This window comes from Callithrix jacchus, chromosome 1, assembly GCF_049354715.1.
Source record: "Callithrix jacchus isolate 240 chromosome 1, calJac240_pri, whole genome shotgun sequence".
NCBI lineage: Eukaryota > Metazoa > Chordata > Mammalia > Primates > Cebidae > Callithrix > Callithrix jacchus.
Window position 1 is genome coordinate 26,831,188 of NC_133502.1, and position 15,838 is coordinate 26,847,025.

The 15,838-nt window shown below is 45.4% G+C and overlaps 1 protein-coding gene across 16 annotated transcripts in view; it reads left to right on the forward strand.

Moving 5' to 3' along the window:
- Nucleotides 1-15,838, forward strand: part of ARHGEF7 (Rho guanine nucleotide exchange factor 7) — a 181,236-nt gene that overhangs the window by 157,013 nt on the left and 8,385 nt on the right. For 3 of the 16 annotated variants that reach the window (XM_035294224.3, XM_035294237.3, XM_035294308.3), the window contains 4 exons: nt 2,056-2,316; nt 5,077-5,170; nt 7,376-7,465; nt 11,105-11,281. In XM_035294224.3, coding sequence (XP_035150115.1) covers nt 2,056-2,316; nt 5,077-5,170; nt 7,376-7,465; nt 11,105-11,281 — 622 coding nt within the window. Of the gene's footprint in view, nt 1-2,055; nt 2,317-5,076; nt 5,171-7,375; nt 7,466-11,104; nt 14,188-15,838 lie in introns of those variants that run through there. The other 13 variants (XM_035294229.3, XM_035294317.3, XM_017970498.4 and 10 more) reach the window with 8 other exon arrangements.

The window sequence follows — 15,838 nt, forward strand, 5'->3', positions numbered from 1 at the left end:
GATTTTGCTGAGAATTTTAACTGTTTATCATGCTTCATTTATGAGAGAGAAAAATAAATGATTGATGATGATAAGGGCCAAATTCATGTTGAAGGCATTAAAATAGAATTTATGACACACTGTTTTGGTTTTAAGAAATTGAGGTATCTTATACTTAGAAAGGCTCAACAACTCTTTGTATTTTTAGAGAATTACCACTTTTCAGAATAGATAAGCACTGAAGTTGCAGTGTCTAAACCTCTCCTGGTGTTTTGTGCTTGAGAAGCTGGTACTGGGTTAACAGCTGTCATCTTTATCGAGTAATACCGAAAAACTGGGCAGAACTTTCAAAGAATGAATTATGATGACACTTTCAGCTTGCAGATGTCCTTGCGTCCTTATTAGGTTGTTAGGTTCAGTTCTGTCATGTGGCTCACTTTCCACGTTTTATTCTTCATGTTAAGGTTGTATAGCTCAAGAAGGGTTGCTGTATTCTGATATTCTCATTAGAGTTTCATAGTCCATCTGATTTCTCTCCACAGTATGGAGATTATAGCTGCTCACTGGCTTTCAGCTAGCATTTCATTTTTAATGGCTCTGCCATTTTAAAATTCTCCATTCTTTCATGGAGATCAGTTTATCCCACGGATGCCTGTGTACACACGTGTTTATAAAGAACAGTGGGGATGAGCTGCTTCACTCAGGTTTTCAACAGCAGCCTGAAAGTCGACTTCTTAAAGTTTTATATCAAGTCAGCTTTTCTCTGTGGCCAGATCCTCTGTCTTAGTGTTTCTTTCACTGGTGGCTGGGAAGGCACCCCTTCAGTGTGGAACGCACGTGCCTTACAGTTCTCCCACCAAGTTTCTTTTGTGGGATGACGTACTCTTCTGTAATCCAACTCTGTCCACCTGAAATCATATTCTAATTTTAGCATAAAGTATACCTCCTTTGATTTTTTTTTCGAGAAAAGGAGAAACAAAACCAGACATTACTTAACTCTGACGACGTCTTTCAGTCCATCTATGCTTTATTTCCTATGGAAAGATTACCTTGCCATGGCTTCCTAGCATGGCCTCCATCTTAACACACGTCCCTCCCCATGCAGGGACTAGAATGGGATCCTCGTAGTCAGTTGACTGCGTCCACTCCTGCGGGACCTGCCCTCTCAGCCTGTGTTAATGTCGTGCGTGTCTTCAGAAGGCTGACCCCACTCAGGTCTCCAGTTCACAGCGCCATGCAGCTCATTCTCCCATTAAATTTGCCTTTACTGTTATTGGCTAATTTGAGGTCATTAGCTGATTGTGAGAATTACTTATTTTATTTAACTTTCCTCATTTAACTGCCATTGTGATGGGATATTTTGCGTTTTCCAGGAATATAAAATTTATTAATAGCACAGCCCTCTAAGAAGTTAATTTTTGATTAACTTTGATTTGATTAAAGTTGAGTTTTCTAAGAAGATAGCTTGTTTTATACCAGGGGTTGGCAGTTAAAGAGCCAGGTGGTGGTAAACATTCTCTGCTTTACAGGTTCAGGTCTCTTGCCACTGTACTTTGCCCTTGGGACAGAAAAGCAGCTATAGACAGGAACGGGCCTGCTTGTGTGCCAGGAAAACTTTTTTTAAAAAAAGTAGGTGATCAGGCCTTAGTTTTGCCCAGTCCTTTATCACAAGGTGAAGAATAATACGTGGCTGGGGAGAATCACCTTCCTTCTTACAGCCACGTCCTGTGTTATTTTTTAAATTCTAATCTTTGTACTAGATGAAGTAGCTTTTTTCTATTAATAAATGTTACTGCATAGCCAATTAATGTGGCTAGTGGATGCCTGAGTGGTGGAGCCCCAGCTTGAGCTGCCCCTCCTGCCTGGAGCAGACGCCATGGGGAGCTCCACGCTCAGCCCAGGTGGCGCGAGGTGGTGTTTAGCTCCAAAATCTGACTGCTGAGAGTCAGAGATTCAAATGAAATGATTAATCCTGGGGTTTATTTCACATGGAGTGTTTAAGAATGGAAGGAAGTGCGTGATAACTGCACTTTCACAGTGAGCACATGAGTTTCTTCCCGCTCTGTGCCTCGGCAGCTCCCCTCCCACCCGGTCACTCCGTCCAGCAAGCATGCAGACAGCAAGCCCGCGCCGCTGACGCCTGCCTACCACACGCTCCCCCACCCCTCCCACCATGGCACCCCGCACACCACCATCAACTGGGGACCCCTGGAGCCTCCGAAAACACCCAAGCCTTGGAGCCTGAGCTGCCTGCGGCCTGCGCCTCCCCTCCGGCCCTCAGCTGCTCTCTGCTACAAGGAGGTGAGGTCCCTTGACCACTCAAACAGCCAGACAACGGTGAGCATGCCTCGGGCCCCGGGGGTGCCGGGCTGGTCCTTCTGTACACAGCAAAATGCACCCTGACTCCTAGAGAATGGAGAAGGGGGTCTGCCTGGGTTCCCTGGTTATCTGCTCTGCTGCTGGGAGGCCCATGGTTACCCTGTGAGGGAAGGGTGTGTAGCGCCCCTTCCTGTCTCGGTTCCCTGGGTATCTGTTCTGCTGGTTTGAGACCCGTGATTACCCTGTGTGGGAAGAGTGTGTGCAGCGCCCCCTTCTTTCTGTGCCATGCAGAGAAGGGCCTTTCCTGTGCTTGCCAGAGGACTGTACCCCTGGGGGCCAGGAGCTGGAAAGGGGCTGATTTCTAGGTGGCTTTCCCTCCATGCGTGAGGCCGCTGCTCTGCACCTGCATGCTGTCTGTTGTGTCTAACAACTCCTCCTCTAGGTTGGGGATCCTGTCCTGTCACCCAGTACCATTTGAGATGAAGAGAGCACTTACCAATACAAATGAAACAGTTACTTAAGGCAGTTCCCTGCTTCGATGTGTAAGAAATCGTGATGCAGTCTTTGCTCATCTCCCTTCTGAGCCAGCATTTTTTATATGCTAGGTGCAAAGTGCAATTCTAATGACTAAATATAAGTATTAACAGGTTCTTACACTTTGACCTAAACCAGTTTGGATGAGGAAAGGAAGTATCTTGAGAAGTGTGTTGTGAGAAGTATTTTCACCTGAGGAAGCTGATAATTGAGATGAGTCTTGTTTTCATAAGCAGTTGAGTGTGTTCACTGGTGAGGTATAAGGAGTGGCTGTGAGGAGGGTAAGGGTATCATGCCTGTGAATGTGAGCAGCAGTGTCATTGGTGGGTGTGAGCGTGAGGGTGGTGACGCACTCTTGCCTGGCATTGTGCCTCTATCTGATCAAGGCCACATTTGCCAGGGAAGCTGGAGCAGACCTTTTCTACATTCTTGCCAGCAGCCTTGAGGGTTTTAAGGTCCGTAGAAAAATACTCTGTAAGAACCCACGATCAGTGCTTTGCACTTTTTGTTCTTACTGAGTCACGTTTTTATGATACCTTGCAGGTAGTCGTGTGTGCAAGTCAGAATTTTTTCTATCATGCGAAGTTACTTGAAGAATGCTGGTGTTCCTTATATACTTTAGTATGCACAGTCTAAAGAAAAAGGGAACTATTGCAAGAACTGGTGGAGATTGAATTACTAGAAAAGATTGGGAGAGAAGTAGACAGGGCAAGGGAAGGGGTATTGAAGTGAAGATAAACATTTTGGTTTTGCCAAATCTGGCTGCACTTGCTTTGCCAGCTCCACGCTGGGAGAGAAGGGCTCACACCAGGTAGCCGCTGTCTAGTGTTGCTGAGCACCGCACAGCATTGGTGTGGAGAGTGATCCTGCAGAGCGTGGGAAGAGGACGTGGAGAGTTGTGGAGGCCGCTCTGCCGCCTGCCCTGCCTGGCTCTGGGCTTGGGTGTGCTGTGTGCTGTGTGACCCTCTGTGCCTGAAGGTGTCCTTGGAGCACGTGTTGGGTGGTCATTGGCTCTTTAGGGCTCTTCATCTCAATTTGCTTTGAATTAGGGAAGCCAGGGAGCACGTGTATCAATGTTTCTTCTGGAACGGATTGCTGCTGCATTTCTAAGAGCTTTGAAATTTTTATTTTTATAGGAAAATTTTTGTTTTTAAACGTCATTTTTTCAGAGTTTGTGACATGGCTGTATTGGATGGTGCTGGGGTTTGGGCTTCTAGGGTACCTATTACCCAAAGAGGAAACATGGTACCCAGTGGGTAGTTTTTCCAGACTCGCCCCCATCACCCTCCTGCTGTTGGAGTCCCCAGGGTCTGTCATTTCCATGGTTGTGTCAGTGTGTACCCATTGGTTAGTGCCCAAGAAAAGACTTTTAAAGATGACTTTAAAAACGCAGCTTTGTCTGCTCTGGTTGCAGCCTGGTTCACTCCATAGCACAGCTTACTTCCGAGTCTTGGTTTCGCATGTTGACATTCGTGAAGATCATGTCATTGGGGTGATGCAGAAACCAGCCTTTTGATACTGGTGTTTAACACATGACTGACACTGGACACCTTCCTGCTCTGCTGGACTTGGCTTTTAGTTCACTTTGTTTTTTGCTGTCGTCTTCTGTGCTTTTTTGAGAAGCTGTTTGAAGAGGAGGTGAGGGGTGGGCCATTCTGTTTTGAACCCCCCCTGAGCTGTGTCCCTGTGGGCCCTGCAGAGCAGCCCTGGCCGAGCTCGGCTGTGCTCCCGGCCCTCAGAGCCAGGTAGCTGAGCACTTGCTCTCTTTTCTTCTCTCTGAGACTTCAAATATTTTTTAAAGCAATTATTTTTTGCTTATCTATCATTTAATGATAACTTTAGTCTCCTCCCCTCTTTCCAGTTAACTGTATGGGGAGTGGGTGGGTCATCCCCAGGGAGTGGCTGCCCCTCCTCCCTCAGGAGTGTGCAGGGTGTCCGTGCACACCACCACGGCCAGCTGCCTCCCGGTGACACTTCCAGTCACAGAACTAAGAGGACCCAAATGGCACCAGGGGTTTTATCAGATTGAAGAAAATATATTAGCCAGTGACTAATACTGAAAATGCCCTATTGATTTTAAAATTAATATTCAGAAGCTGGTAAAGAAAAATCAGAGTAGGAAAAAGCGAGAAGCTCTTATCAGTGGCTGTAATAATTTGGGGTGTTATACCTTTACAACAGCCTTTCTGATTCGCGAGTGAAAATGATTGCAGTACGTCAGCATTTTCTTTTCTGTCTCCCTAGGATCTTAGTAAGAGTCCCAAGACCATGAAGAAGCTGCTGCCCAAGCGCAAACCTGAACGGAAGCCCTCGGATGAAGAGTTTGCGTCGCGGAAAAGTGAGTGCCTGTGGTCCGTGTGCAGGAGGACGTGGCCTGCTGGTCGCACAGGCCATGGCATTCAAGGAATAGAGGGAGGCATTGGTGGCTTTCTGAAGACTAAACAAAAGTCGGGTCTGCCTCTTGAGGCACTGATAGGAATAAGCTGGGTAGCGTTTACCCAAGCAAGTAGGAGAAGTGCCTCTGTGTCAGTGACGAAGCCTCTGTCAGTCCCAGCACCACTGCCTCACAGCCCTGGCCTCATCTAGTGTGGGGGCCAGACCTGGAGGGCTCTCCTGCTCTTCCGGATCTCCCTCTTGCCCGAAAGATATTCCACCCACACTTCCTCAAGTGACATCATCTCCAAAGCACACTCCGTCCGTTAGAAGCGTGACCTGCTGTGTGCGTTGCCCTCACCGCGCTGTTCTCTTGCTGTTACTGGTCTCTCTGCTGTTGGACGTACATGTGCACCCGTCCTGTCTGCGCCTCAGGGCTAGGCGTCTGACTCAGCTCTGGGTTCCTACGTGGCCTCTCAGCAAGCACCTGGCACCTATTAGGTACTCAGTAGATAGCATTTGAATAAGTGGAGCTCTTTTCAGAAGCAAGTGATTTTCCTTGGGGTGACTGCTGGGAAGAGGTGCACCTGAACAGATTGCTGTGGACTGATAGGTGCAGCCTGGAGAGGGTGAGCCAGCCCTGGGGAAGTTGCAGGGTCTGTCCTCCAGGGCTCTGCCCTGTCTCGCCCCTGCGTCTTGAGCTCGGCCTGTGCTGCTCCTGTGCCTTCACTGCTCACCTCCCCCAGCCTCAAGATGGGGCCCAGCAGCTATTTGACACACACACACTGTGCCGTGCCGCCGCTGGCCTTCGTCACTCCCCTCTCATCAGTCAGCCCTGTGAGATGACTGAGCTGGACTGTTTATTCTTTTCTTGTCCTTGTCACCTGATGTCCATGGCAGTGTAAGTCACCATCCTGACTGTCCTTCTCTTCAGGTAGCCCAGATCCTTCATGAGATAGTGAAGCCCTGGGTCTAGTGTTAGAACTGGAGCTGGTGCTGGCCACCTACTCTACTGTTCACTGGCTGTGCCACGGCTTCTGTGAGAGGCTGTTCTGTGGGTCCCTTCTTTCAGCAGGTCCAGGGGCAGCACTGAGCTGGGCATGGGGCTGGCTGCAGCTGAGACTCTCATTCATGGGCGTGTGCTTTGTCAGCCAGCACCTTCGTGGGCTGGGTGCAAGAGACAAGGTGTGGCCGAAAGAGCTCCCTGTTTTTGTAGAGCCACATTTTAGTAGAAGGTTGCAGACAAGACACAAAACGAGTGAACAGTAGTGTGTGTGCTGGGCTGTGGAGTGACACAGACACCCAGTGGGGAGGGCAGGGGGGACTTGGTGCCAGGGCTCCATGTGAGCTGCCTCCTGGGCTGAGGAAGGAGGCCAAGCAGGTGTCTGGGGAGGAGCTCTCCAGGCCTGGTCACAGAGACCTTGGGCAGGACGCCAGACTATGCTCAAGGAACAGCATGGTCTATGGGCCGGAGCTCCCCTGGCAGAGCGGGAGGTGACATGGCACCCTGAGCAACAGGCAGCCAGAGTGTGGTTCTGCAGAGATGACAGGACCTGGGTTTTAACAGGACCAGGGGCTGCCGTCTGAGGAACAGACCGTGTAGATGTTGGGACCTGGGTTTTCACAGGACTGCAGGCTGCCGTCTGGGGAACAGACAGGCTAAAGAGGGTGATGGGACCCGGGTTTTCACAAGACCGCGGGCTGCCTTGTTGGGAACAGACAGGCAGAGATGCCCTCATGACACTGAGAGTTGTTGGCTGTTTGTTTTTTTGTCTGACTGGCATGTGGAAACATGAAAACGTTGTAATTTTCATTTCTTGTTTCAGTGAGATTGGACATGTTTTCCTACAACTCTTTGTTTTGTGACTTGATTATTCTTACCTCCTGCCCCTTTCCCAGTTTGGGAGTAGGGATGCTAATTTTCTTAGGGGTTGGTAGGACAGTCATAAAGTTAGGATGCCTTTTCCAAATGCGTTGCCGATAAAATATTTTTTAAAAATTGAAAACCTTTTTAAATATGACTTTTGTAAATATTTAGAAAACAGTTATCTGACAAGAAAATAAAGGGCGGATTCTTTTCACTTTGGATGAGTTGATGTCTGCGTTCGTCACGCTGGTTGCACTAGAGGCCTTCTAGTTTGATGCTGACCTGCTGTGTGTGTCTCGACAGGCACAGCTGCTTTGGAAGAAGATGCTCAGATTCTGAAAGTCATCGAGGCTTACTGCACCAGCGCCAAAACAAGGCAAACACTCAATTCAAGTAAGTTTCACAGTAATTTAGGCCTGGGACTTGTGGTGGTCTCTTCTGTTTAGTTTCAAATTGCAGTCCAAAGAAGCTGGTTGTGGTGGGCCCCTTGCAGGACCCCACCCACCTGACCACCCAGTAAGCGAGGTTTCAGTGAGGGGTGGCCGGCAGGACAGCAGCTGAGCTTCTGGTCCCTAAATTCAGGGAGCTGGGTCTGAGCTGCAGGCAAAATCGCTGTGTGATTTTCTAGATAAAATTATACTAGGAAATATTTAAATATAAGTTATTTCCAGAATTCATAATGCTTTTGCTAAAAGAAGACATGTTTAGAAGATCGTAGAAGATGAGTTCAGTTATTTTAGCTATTTAAACTATTGGTGTGGTACTTGAATTCTTGGATATTTTGTTATATTTTTAGCTGCTTAGAGATGTCCAAAATACAAACCATTAAGCAAGGTTTCTTTTAGCCTTTTAAAAAAATAATTGCTTTCAAAAATTTTTTTGTAAATTTACAACAAATTTATTCGGTAGATTTCAGAACCGCAGGATTTCTCTGTGTCTGATGTATGGTGTCTTTGATGAAAACATGTTTCTATGAAGGCGGCTTTTTTCTGTGTTTGGAGACGGAGTCTCTCTCTGTCACCCAGGTTGGAGTGCAATGGCATGACCTTGGCCCACTGCCACCTTCGCCTCCTGTGTTCAAGTGATTCTCCTGTCTCAGCCTCCCAAGTTACTGGGATTACAGGTGCCTGCCATCATGCCTGGCTAATTTTTTTGTGTTTTAGTAGAGATAGGGTCTCACTCTCTTGGCCAGGCTGGTGTCGAACTCCTGAGCTCAGGTGATCCACCTGCCTTGGCCTCCCAGAATGCTGGGATTACAAGTGTGAGACACAGTGCCTGGTCCTAAGGTGGCTTTGTTTTCTTTAAAATTTTCCTTCAGTGTTAGGAGTGAAGTGGAGCAGGATGGCAGCTGATGCAGCGTGCCTATCCTTTACTCTTCTGGCATCTGTGTGCCCGGGACAGCTGACATGTGGGCACATGGTCCTGAGGCCTCAGATACCACAGGTTGTCCTTTTGAGAACTGGATGATTTCTGTATTACCTCAGCATAGAAACTGATTTCTTTTCAATTTTAGACCTTGGCATCCTTTCCAGCTTGACTGTGGGCAGGTCACATATCTCACTTTGTTTATCGCCCGTGGTGTGATGGTTCCAATTAGTGTCAGTATTGTTTAACAGGGAGAAAAGGAAAAAGAAGGAAGAGCGCTTCTCAGCTGCTTTAGCTTTCAGCAAAGACAGATGCAGCTGTGAGGAGAGGGAAGCAGGGTCAGTCCTTCATGGACTCTCCATTACCTAGAAGCCGCTCTTTTTAAAAAACATTTCCAGTATTTTGCTGGTATTGTACTGTGTCCCGCCTATGACATTAAGACTTTTTGCCAAGGGTCAACACTGTTGGTTTTTTGGTCCATACTTTGATGAAAAATACCCATTTGTAGTGACTACTCATCAGAATAGGAGAGAAATAGAGAAATGCAAATAGTAACCTATCAAAATGTGGAATAAATATGTATAGAATCACAATAATGTGTAAGTACACATTGTTGTAATGAAAGTATTACATTTTCATAATTTGATATTGATCATGTTTTGAGTAATAGGCTGTAAACGTTTTGGATTTTGAATTTGAGATTTCTTTGTCATCTGAATTTCAGTTACTTGAAATACAATTTTAACCCAGTAGTTTCAGATGAACAGACCAGGTTTAGTTGGCCATTTGTGTCTCTGAGTTCTGCGTTTGTAAATTCAACCAACTGCAGATCAAAAAATACTCAGAAGAAAAGAAACGATAAAAAGTAACAATGTAACAGTAAACAAAAATATGCTATAACAGCTATTTCTGTGGCAGTTACATTTTATTAGGCATTATAATAATCTGGAAATGACTCAGAGTGTATGGGAAGTTGTGTGTAGGTGAAATGCAAACACCATGCCATCTTACACTGGGGACTGGAGTGTCTGAGGATTTTGGTATCTGAGGGGAGTCCTGAAACCAATCCCTGATGGATACTGAGGCGCCCGGCTGAGGGTTGAGCTTTGTATGTGTCATTGTGCATGCCAGGTTTCTTCTGCCCAGGACCCTATGACATGCTGTGGCGTCACCGCCTCTGGCTGCCTAAGGGGAATGACCCACGATTACTTTTTTCTTATTATCGCATTGCCTGTATTCTGTATTTCCATTTCTCCTGTGCAAGAAAAGTGTTCAATGATACATTGATTTTTGTTTTTAATTCATACTCTGGGCAAACCACTCGGGGGTTCAGGGAACTTATCTTCATATATGGCCTTAAACCTTACACTCAAAACTAGGGAGTAACAGGAGAAATTGCTCATTTGTGCTGGAAAGGTGTTATACTTAAGATGTTTGGAAATGGGATTGTAGTGAAAGCAGCTCTTTTTATGTTAAATGCTTAGTACGGTGGTTTTTAGAAGGATAATATATTTTACCCAAAATGCAGCTCTGTTCACACATTTGGATGCCAAGAAGACTTTGTAAACCAAACTTCCTTGGTATTGATTTCTAACTCCAGGAAGTAATGGCCCTCACAGCCTGTTAGGACTTAGTTCTTGCAATCTGGGAACAGAGGTCAGTTTGAGAGAAGCAGGAGCAGGGAGGGGCTGGGGCTGCTGAGGTTTGCCTTCACTCAGCAAGGGACCCCCGCCGGCTCTGCATGGAGGGAGGCCCTGGCAGCCCGGCCTGCCTCTCAACCCAGGGGCCTGGACGTGGGCAGTGCTCAGAGTTGCCAGCCACACGTGATATTTCTCTCCTGCCATGCTGTGCCACTTCCTCTGTCATTCTCCTTTTAACACCGGGGCATTTCCACTTCATGTCTCTCTTCCTGCCAGCAGAGGGTCTGCATCGGGGTGGCTGGCATGGCCAGCAGACCCAGCTTCCCACTGCACCCTGCCTGTGGGCTAAGCTCGAGTGCGCCCTGGGAGCAGGTGGTGGGTTCTGGGGCTGTGGGCCCTGGCCAGGCCTTTTCTGTCCTCTCAGTTCTCACAGTGGTTATCGATTGATCAGGTAAGTCCAGGCTCCCTCTGGGATTTATGGTCTTGGCAAAGAGACAGCTGAAGAAGCCCGTAAAAAATCCTTTGAAATTATTTTGCATTTGATACATCTGTTTATTGATAGGTTTTTAATTAGCCACATAAATGGTACCTTTTGCAAATGATGTCTTAAATGAGACTATTTGTTAATTGAATGTGGAATAGAATCGGTTAATTGCCACATGTCTATAGACTCATCTTTTGGACATGGGTGTAATTTGTGAAAGATTTTCTTAAAGGAGGGCTTTAGAGCAATATCTTTTTTTTTTTTTTTTTTAAAAAGGGAGCAATTTTGAAGCATTTTCTGTTAGGTTTAATTAGATAATAATTGATCTAGTTTTATTCTAAGGGTTTTGCTAACGTTCGTTGTTGAAACCCAGCCATATATAAGGAGAAATATGCATTGTTGCCAATTTTTAACAATGTTTTCTCTTTTCCTTCTCTTCCCATCACCTTTTGCTTTTGTTCCATGTTTTGGTTGTGGCTCTTCCTGTCGTTCTCCTCCTCACCCCCTGCCTGTCGCGCCTGTCCCTCCGCCCGCCCGTCTTAGCATGGCAAGGCACTGACCTGATGCATAATCACGTCTTGGCTGATGATGACCAACCAAGCCTAGACTCCTTGGGTCGCCGCAGTAGCCTTTCCCGTTTGGAGCCTTCAGACCTCTCGGAAGACTCTGACTATGACAGTATATGGACAGCCCATAGTTACAGAATGGGTTCTACATCTCGTAAGAGCTGTTGCTCATATATCTCTCACCAGAACTAATGCACTTCTGAGCTTTCTTAACAAATGCTTGTTGTATCGCAGCCTGCTTTTCTTAGATGTTTTCTTGCTGTTCCTTGTCTCTTTTATGTGATATTTTAACAACTTTTGAGAGTGTTCCTGATATTTCCCATTGTACTTTGTGGAGGCTTAACTGCCGATGAGAGTATACATTTGAATGACTATTGGAGGGAGGTGGTGTGTTTATGTGAGCCTACACCCGAGGGTGCTCTTCGTAATGGGTAGTTGTTGTTTTACAGCTCCAAATGTTTTTTTTTTTTTTTAATTCTCGGTGTAGCAACTGTTTGATTTCTTTCTGCATATAGCTGTATGAACACTTTTTTATTTTGTACTGAAATCACACGGGTTTGTGATCTAAGTGCCAGAACCATGGAGGAGACTCTGGCCTTATCTGTAGGGACCTACATTTTTTAAGTATGATGAACACTGATCAAATGGTTGTGGAGAGATGAGAAGAATACATGCAGCAAAGGTGCTGTGAGCCCAGTTCCAAGGGCTGTGTTCTGGTAATCATGCAGAGCGGCGTGTGGGCTCTGGGCCTTAGCAGGTGCACAGACGGGCGGGCGTCACGTGTGTTCAGAGCTTGTCTCCACCTCACGGCTCTGTGCTCTTCCGTGTGCTGCGTTGTGGCCGTGAAGTGGGAGCTGTCTTTTCCAAAGGCAGAACTTACTGTCATGGCCCAGATGTTCACTCTCAGCTTCACCCCAAACTTGCCTGGATTGAAATGATTTGTTATATGGCACTTAGCAAGCCTGTACCACTCTACAGTAAAACCTCTATACTAAAACTTTAAAGTCCGAAATCTGGAGCATTCAGCCTCTGCAAGTGTAGACTACTAGCCTGTATCTGGAGAGGCATTTGGAATACTTAAAAAGTCAAGTGCTGTGGCTTCAGTCCCCCCCCGCCCCCGGCTCCCCCCCACCCCCGACATCCATACTTACGTTGTCTGGAAGAGCCATGGACACATCATTGTTTTCAGCGAGCAGCTGCAGTGAAACTCCGTTTACAGCAACCCCATGATGTAAAATGGCAACGCCTCATCATAATGGGATATTGAAGTTTGTTGGAGATTTACTAGGTTGCCATGTTGCTCACTTAAAAAAAAGTCTCCCCCATTTTCCTGGGATTTGTTGTAAGGAGTTTTCACTGGCCTCACTCAGACCAGTTTCTGCTTCAGAAGGAACTGAATGTGACCTGTTGCATTCAGTTGCAGTGTCAAATCCACAGCTAGTCATTGCTTGAGGGGCCAACTGTGTTCTTTTCCATGCACGCTCTATTTGGTGTTACAATGGAACCTTACAGCTGTGTCTGAAGTAGTCATTGAAATCAGCTTCAGAAAACAAGGTGCCATCATAAATTGAGAATAACATTTTTTCCTTCTTTAGGGTGGCTGTAATTCCAGGTGGCCGTGATTTCTTTCTTCCCCACCGCCCACTCCTTCGCCAAACCCACGTATTCAGTGTTCTGATCTTGTGTGTGCAGCGTGAACTCTGATGCAATATCAGTCTTGTCCTGGGAGCCAGGTCCTGCCGCTCACAAGCCCAGAGCTGCCGGGGAGCTCCTGGCAGTAGCACCTTGTTTAGAAAGTTGGGTGGCTTCATTCAGAATGGACAAAGCTGATGGCACAGGAGGCATCAGGGCAGCTGTTAATTCCAAATATTGGCCTGTTCCAAAGTAGCTACTGAACTGCTCATGCCACAGAAGATTTTGTATTTTTATGCCAATTAATAAAAATAAGGAAGTTGAGGAGCAGTCTTGTAGAATTAATCAAATCCCTGTGTTAACTCTCCAGCAGAGATGGGGTTTATATACGTTCAGCCAGTTAGTAAAAGGAATTTTTGGAGAAATAAGATAACCACAAAGTTTCTGTACTTACTGTGAGTGGATTTAGAAGTGATTTTGGTTTGTGTCACATACAGTGGTCCTCCGTGTCAGGGAGCGCCTTTCTGTTTGCCTCGAGATGACTTAGCGCATTGGCTTAGCTGCCTTGGCTTCTCTCAGAGGTTGCCCATGTCGTGGCTGTGTAGACCATGACACTCACAGTTGCTGCACTTGGGTTTTCCTTTAATACCAAGTATCATTTGGTTATCTTACCAGGACATTGTCACTGATACTCTGTACACCAGAGCTTTGGCGGTTTCCCATCATTCCGTTTTGTACCAGTTCAAGGCATTTTGACCATGTTTTTTGTTGATGCCAAGATCACACTGCATAATAATAACCTGACCTCTTCTTTGTTTGCATTTGTTTTGAATGTCTAACACCATTAGCTTTTGTGACCTGGATAAGAAATATTAGTACCACAGGCCCGAAAAGACAGTTCTCTTGTGGCAGTGGTGATATGGCATCCAGAGGGCCAGTGTTTCTACTTTTGTGGGACTTCAGTCATGCGGATAATGGTATCTTCTGTTCATGCAATTCTCTAATATCTATGTGTACAGTTAGTATTCTAATGAAAGGATGAAGAGTCTGAACTAGAAGGTAGGTTTAAGCCATCACCAGGCCTTTGCAAATGGCCTCAAGGGTGTTCCCTTTGAAGTAACACTTGCCACAAGTATATAATAAGCTATATTAATTGTGTTTTGCATAAAATTGCCAAAACACAGTAATGTGTATATAGTGGTATAAGATCTTGAAAAAAATCTATTTAACTGTGTTCTTTATCTGTGAATGGGAAAAGCCATTTTTAGTAGGTGACTACCATTTGAAAAACTCAATTGGATGTATATCTGAATGTTGCATTGTATTGTACAGTATGCATATTATTGTTTGTGGTTGCATATGGCAATGAAGTGTTTGTTTTATAAAAAAATCTGTTATGTACAGTAAAAATAAATTTTGCATTTGCTAGCCCGTGGCTTTTAATATCTGTCACATGGGGGAGGGGAATAGCATAGTTTGCAGGTTAGTATGATTTGGCTGCTCTACCTGAACAGAACGTCTTCTAGAGGCAGGCAGGTGACAGATAGATCACTTCTGCCTGTCCTGATAGAAAAGCACGCTTGCACTTCCTTAAGATAGCTGTGTTCTGGACAGGACCAAGTCGCTCCTTTTACATTTCTTATTTCATCTAGTTCCCTTTACTTAAAAAGTTTTCAGTCACTGGTCAGTTTGTCTTAAGAAAGAAGCATTATTTTTTTGTGTGTGCGTACATGAGAAAAAGCGCAATTAAAAATTTTTTTATTTAGACTAAGGCTGCTTTTTAACTTTTGTTTAATAAAGTTCTTGTCCAGCCAAGAAGAGAATAATGAAACAAAATAAAGGGGAAGGAAAAGAAGTTCTTGGTGGCAGGTATAGTGTTTGGACAAGGTGCAGTCAGTAAATGCAGAGAGCTCTCTCAGCACGAGATGGGAGTTTTCTTTTCCTAAGAGAAAGAAATTAGACTCCTAGAGCCATAAATAACAAAATGACTTTTGGAGAGATCTTATTAAATCATTTTTCTTTAAGTGTAGTCATATTTTGCTCAACCGTGAATGTTACTTGATTTTCATTTGACTCTAGATGCAGATTTTAGAAAGATGGTGAATTTTCCTGTAAATGTCCTAGATCACTGGCCAGATGGACAGATGTTCTGTTCTGATAAACTGTCTTTAGGCTTTTGGTACAGGTGGACATAGACATGCATGCATGCACACCACGCCGGTGCCTGGACTGGACAGTGGACACTGCATTGTTCCTGAAGCAGTTAGTTGTGTGTCGTCAGATAAGGCCCCAGAAGGGTGTCTGACAGCCGAGCATGGCAGTCGTGAGTCGATACTTGGAGCCGCAGGGGTTGATCACCACTGTCTTCCTGATGTGGCAAGTCGTCGTCTATGAAATGGTACTACTGGATTGGATCTGTGTTTCTTAAACGAAACTCTGTAGTTCTCTAGAGATACGTGCATATTTGGGGTGGAGAAGGAGCAGGGTTCTCAGACATCTCTAAAATTTTAACTTTTGTGCTCATGTGAACACACGTGTACCAGGCTTCTCTGGATCACACCTCTGAGTGAGTGTTGCTTTGGGGTCCCGGTGCCTTCCGGGGTTTCCAGCCACATGGTGCACAGCAACCGCTGAGTGAAATGGTTGCTGCAGGATTTTTCAGCACTTGGTGGGTAGACACTGAGTATCTACAGGCACATTCTTGGAGTCCTTTAGGTCGAGAAGTGCTGGATTGGTGTTAAATATGAGTCATTTCATTATATTCATGTTTTTCTTATTCCCTCCTCCATATGGAAATAATAACCAGTTTCGTGTATGTGGTTATCAAAATAGATTATAAGTTGATCTAGCACTTCTCAAAATGTTAGCCACAAAACCAAAAGATGTTAATAATGATTTGTAAAAGAAAAAAAAATCAGCACTCAAATGCGTTTCAGAAATGCTGAATTAAGATTAAGCGAGAGTGTTTATGGCAGACTTCATCAGAGTTTTTATTTCTCCAAGAAATATTGCACCCAACATGTCCTGAAATTACGTGTTGTAGAACCCCTCTCATCTCCCAGAAACAAAGCAGTTTGGG